Source organism: Triticum urartu, unplaced genomic scaffold, assembly GCF_003073215.2.
Source record: "Triticum urartu cultivar G1812 unplaced genomic scaffold, Tu2.1 TuUngrouped_contig_6057, whole genome shotgun sequence".
Classification (NCBI taxonomy): Eukaryota; Viridiplantae; Streptophyta; class Magnoliopsida; order Poales; family Poaceae; genus Triticum; species Triticum urartu.
Window position 1 is genome coordinate 4,560 of NW_024116785.1, and position 4,998 is coordinate 9,557.

A 4,998-nucleotide genomic window follows, 5' to 3' on the forward strand; every position below is an offset into this window, starting at 1 on the left:
AGGACGAACTGATCCAAAATGGTGGACCGGCCAAGGTAGGCCGGACCAGAAGTTGGGGGGGAGACGATGGCCGCCGTGCCGCTGGGGGGAGACGATGGCCGCCTCGGATTGGGGGGGAAACTGAATTTTTGGGGGAGAACAGAGAAGAACGAGGGTTTGCAGTTTTGTAAAATGCAATTCATCTTTTCAATCCAAAAAAATGCAACAAATATCCAAACACTTGATGCAAATTCGGCTTTGGGCACTGCTTGATGCAAATTCAAAACCGTGCTATGATCAGCTTATTGGTTCCCCCATTTCCTATTCCCAAAGTGAAAGTTATATACAATATACATGCATCCACTGGCGACCACTGGCTAAAACCTCAAGTCCGTTCAAACTACCATGTTCGTGTGTATATCATCGTGGCCACCACAGCTCTGCCACCGAGGGAGTGATGAGCTTCCGCAAGTCGCCGGCAATGGCGAAGCAACCGGCCAATGTGACGGCTGTTATGAACAAGGGGACCCTGCCTCGCTGTTCTTGGACGTCTGAGGTGAAGAGGTGGTGGCCTCTTCAGGTTCAGTTCTGTCTTTCGACGTCAACTCGGACGGCTCCGTCAGGGTTTTCAGTGAGAGCGAGCTGCCACTGCCGACCTTCTGCTGCTCTTCCAGTATCCTCTGCAAGTATTTCGCGTGTTCTTCTATGCGTAGCTGCAGCTGCCTTTGCACCTGGCCAAGATTAAGCACGCAGATCATCAGAAAACCGACAATCTCCAGACAACTTTCTAAGATGAACTTCAGAGTTCAGACACATGTCGGAATTCTGACACGCATGACAACAGTGAACTGCATTTCAGAGCTTTAGACTACCTCTAGCTGTTCATGGAGCTGCTTCTGAACCTCCATTTGCATCCGTAGAGCTTCTGCCAAGTTCCTAAGAAAAGGAGAAGGGAAGAGATGTAAATTTGTAAGGTCAAGGTGTTTGCTATGCATGCACTCCGGTGTAATAATTCAGAGAGCTCACTTGTTTTTGAACGGATCGCTTCCACTGCTACCCGGTTGTACTTTCTTAAGGTCCGAGGAAGCCTTCTTTTCTGCAGACAACACCATGCATCAAAATTCAGAATCGCAAAAGGCGCCGATACCGATTACTTGTGAGCAATATTTATCTTCTGTGGTTTGTTTACCTTCTTTGATCTCTGGAATATACTTTGCGTGTCGGTACTTCTGTTCAGCAAAGACAGGCAAACTATAAGTAACAATGAAAAGAAGAAGACATGTTTGCTTTCATTTTCAGTGATGCGGGAAAATAACCCTGAAGTAGTACCTGCAAATGACTCTTTACATGGTAGATGGTCAGGCCTTCCACTTTCATAAGCTTTAGAACGCCCTTGGGAGTTGCTTCTGAAATAACAGATGTTGAAGTGAACTATTTAGAGTGGAAAACAGAAAATTTTATAAATACATTTGGGAAATGAAAGCAGAGCAGCCATCTTACTGTCAGGCCCTTCGAGCTTGTTCACTGCCTCTACGAAACGCTCGTGGAGCTCCAGTGTCCACCTCAATCTTGACTTGTTAGCTGCTGCAGATCCAGAAGATGACCGCGACGAGCTAAGCGGCAGTTTAGCCGGAGATCCTGGATTCTGCAGGCTCTGGTTGGAGCAGGATGAGACTGGAAGCGACGACATTTGAGGCGGCGGCGTGTCGTATATGTCCTGAACAACAGCATATCAGATGAAGAAGAATACTAGGAGTGAGTTTCGGAGATGCTGCAGAAGTTCAGTGGAGAGCTTTTCACCCTCACACTGCAATAAATAAAAATGCACCAAATGGCAATGGGCTCACATCTAATTGGGGGCTCTCCTCATTATCGGTGATGGCGATCCCTAGCTGCTCAGACAAGAACTGGAACTCCATCTGCTCGGCCTCGGCGAAAGCAAACGCTTGGTTTTCACCATGGAAGCTGCCATCAGAAGCATCTCCAGCAGAAAGATTGAGGAAGTCTTTTATGTCATCTGCCTGTTCAGCCTCGTCATGAACATTGCCTGTGTCACCACTGAGCTGCAGGGAGGAGGTTGATGACTGCCCTGGGAGAACCTGCTGCTCATACTTGGGAGGGTGAGGCAGGAAAGGCAGAGCACCCATTCGCCGGCAAGGCGCCGAGTTTGTCGAAGATGATGAGAATAAACTTGTGCAGAACGTTGAAGAGTTTGAGGCCATGGGCTCTGAAAAATTGGGGTGCGAGACATGAGACAATGGACTTTCAGGATCAGGCTCAGGGCTTCTTCTCTGAAGGTTAAATGGCAGGCTGCTTCTTCCCAGGCTCGACGTTCGGATCAGCTCGGTCTTGATGCCTGATGACTGACTGGTGGATGACAGATTATCATCCAACAGCCCAAGGTGGTCCAGTTTAGAGTCCAGCAGCTTATGAACTGAAGACTGTGTGGATCCACAAGCATAAGAATGCGTGGTTTTGTCCGGCGCGGCGATTGGCTTCACGGCAACAACACCATGGGAGCTCATGCTGCTTCAGTTGATTAGTGAGTGGCCTGATAATACACTGCCGAAGACACAAGAATTGATGACTGTTAGTACTTACCCAAACAAACAGTTCATTCAGAGTTTAAATGCAATTCAGAAAATGTATATACTGAAGCTTCTCGGGAAGAATTTTGTGGGCATGCAGAAGGAGCTTGTTTATGACCACAGAATGCATTTTATGCTTGAGCTACCATTAATTCACACAATGTCATGACTTCTGGGCAAGTGATGTAATTTGTGATGTGGCAACAGGATTAGATCTGAATGAGTAGTGGTGATTAGCACCGTTACTGCACACAGCACACACAGCACAGGCGCCAAATTCAGAGCATTAGAGGTCAAAAGGGATAAAAACAATAGCAGGCAGTTCGACACTTCTTGATGCTCCATTTGGGGCAAATAAAATCCACCTTTCATCGAAATAAGCAGGCAGTTCGATATGGTATAAAGACAAATTGCTGTTGTTTACCACAGCTCGTGAGAAATCCTGTCAGCGCTGAGAGAGGATAAACGGGAACAGAAATCTGAAAGAGGACAAAGGGGCACATCGACCGGAAATGGGAAAAACAAAAGGCAAACCAAATCAGGAAGCGAGCTTTATCCCCCCTTTCAAATCACATATTCCAGCACTAACCAACAGAATAGTTAAACCTAAAAAACCATTAGAAGAATGGTTAAATCTCGCCAGAACAACGCAAAGAACCATGGCTCCTACTGTAGATTGGAGCCGGGGAACCAATGAGATAAAATGCATGAGGGATCTGTGTAACCTCAGGCAGCCTCACCTGGATAGCCAGAGAAGAAGATGGACAGCAGAGCGAGGAGGAGATTCAGAATCTGCGAGATGGGTTGTACGGCTAATCTGATTCAGCCTCCACTCTCTTCTCTTCTCTTACCCAACAGCAGCTCCCTCCTCCCTAGAGGCTAGAGCTCTCTCTGGAGAGAGAGAGAGAGTCAGAGAGGCCTAAGAAAAAGTCCTATCTATCTCTCTCCCTGGAAATCATTGGTGTTTGGTGACTATACTGCACCTTTTCTTGTACTACTCCAACTCTATTCTGGTTGGCTGCTTTGCTTCGGTCTCTCAGATGGCCTGTTTAAATTTCCAGATTGCCTATGAGTAAATGTGTAGCCTTTCTTGTCCTATTTTTGTATATGTGTTTTGATAATTCATGATTTTCTGACGATGTTAGCTAAAATACGCTCCCTGTCAGCGCTTTTTTTTCTTTTTAATAAAACATTGGTAACTGGTGAGTGCAACCAATTATATAATAGAAAAAACGGGAGATTGTTAAGAGCAAAAGGCATCGCATATTGCTAAGAGTAAGATGGATGGAGCAAGCGACCATGACTTCAAATTAAACTAGTAGTGATAGTGTGTCTGACATAAGCATAGGGCTAATCAACCAGCGACAATAGAAAAAGTGTGAGATGCATGGAATCTGGGGCAACCTCTGATGCAATCGAGAGGGCAAGCGACATTGGCCACCCAGGAATCGGATTATATTATCAATCAAAACAACACAATGAGTGCTCCGGAAGAATCATGGTTAGCAGCTCGGCCCGGCCGGGCCCGGCTGTCATGCTCAGGCCAAGGCTAAAAAAAATGATGGAGCAAGAGGATGGTGTGTAAGTGCAAAGTCTGGCTCGAAAACGATGGCGATTTTGTTTAGCTTCATTCAGTGGTTAGTGCGACACATCTTGGAAAACAGAGTGGATAATAAGCGGGGCCGCTCGGTGTCAGTTAAGGAGTAGAATAAGTGGCAAGTGGCAACTAGGTTTGTGTAGACCTAGGATGATCCCGAGGTGCTTGGTGAGGGAAGCAAAGCGGACAAATTAAGCTAAACATGTAGTCACAAATCCCATCATTTTGTCTGTATGAGAAAACGGAAATGCTAATTGATCTTATAATTAGTAACTGCAACTTGTGTGAGCTCAGCCATGACTGTGACTCTGTTAGTGTGGTCTGGTTGGATCAATAATTGTAACGTGGTCAAGTGGCCACTCAAAATAAACAGAGAGGGGCTAATTAGTTAGAGCAACTCCAACGAGGCGACCCATTTCGTCCGTCTGCGTTCGTTTGGGTCGGCGCGGACAAAAGTGGGGGCCTAACACGCCGACCCAAACCCAGATTACGTCCGCTTCGCGTCCGCGCCGACGCATTTGCGACTAAAATTTGCGCCACAAATGCATCGGCACGGACGCGGAACGGACGTCACGCGCGCCTTCTCGGCGTTCGCCGCGTCCCCCACCTAGCGACCGTCCAACTACTCGCTGCTCACGCGATCAGCTTAATTTATGGGCACACGCGTCAGCGATGGTGGTCGTCCTTTTTTAAGTCGATCGTGCGGCGGGGCCATCCTCATCCAAACTCGCCGTTCACATCTAGCCCGCTCTGCTCCCCCGTCCCCGGGAAACCCTATCCACCACCACCACAGCGAGATGGGGCTCTATTACGCCGCCCGCAGTAGCAAGGCGC

General features: G+C 47.5%; 1 protein-coding gene across 1 annotated transcript; it reads right to left on the minus strand.

Annotated features, from left to right (window-relative positions):
• Positions 1–252: 252 nt before the first annotated feature.
• Positions 253–3,597, minus strand: LOC125530083 (protein PHOSPHATE STARVATION RESPONSE 3-like). The gene is made up of 8 exons (XM_048694472.1): positions 3,308–3,597; positions 1,827–2,541; positions 1,480–1,696; positions 1,309–1,385; positions 1,169–1,208; positions 1,006–1,075; positions 852–915; positions 253–710 (listed from the first exon to the last, which is right to left on the minus strand). Exons 2-8 carry the CDS (start codon positions 2,502–2,504, stop codon positions 492–494), a joined length of 1,365 nt encoding a protein of 454 aa, XP_048550429.1. The 5' UTR covers positions 2,505–2,541; positions 3,308–3,597; the 3' UTR covers positions 253–491.
• Between the last annotated feature and the right edge of the window lie 1,401 nt (positions 3,598–4,998).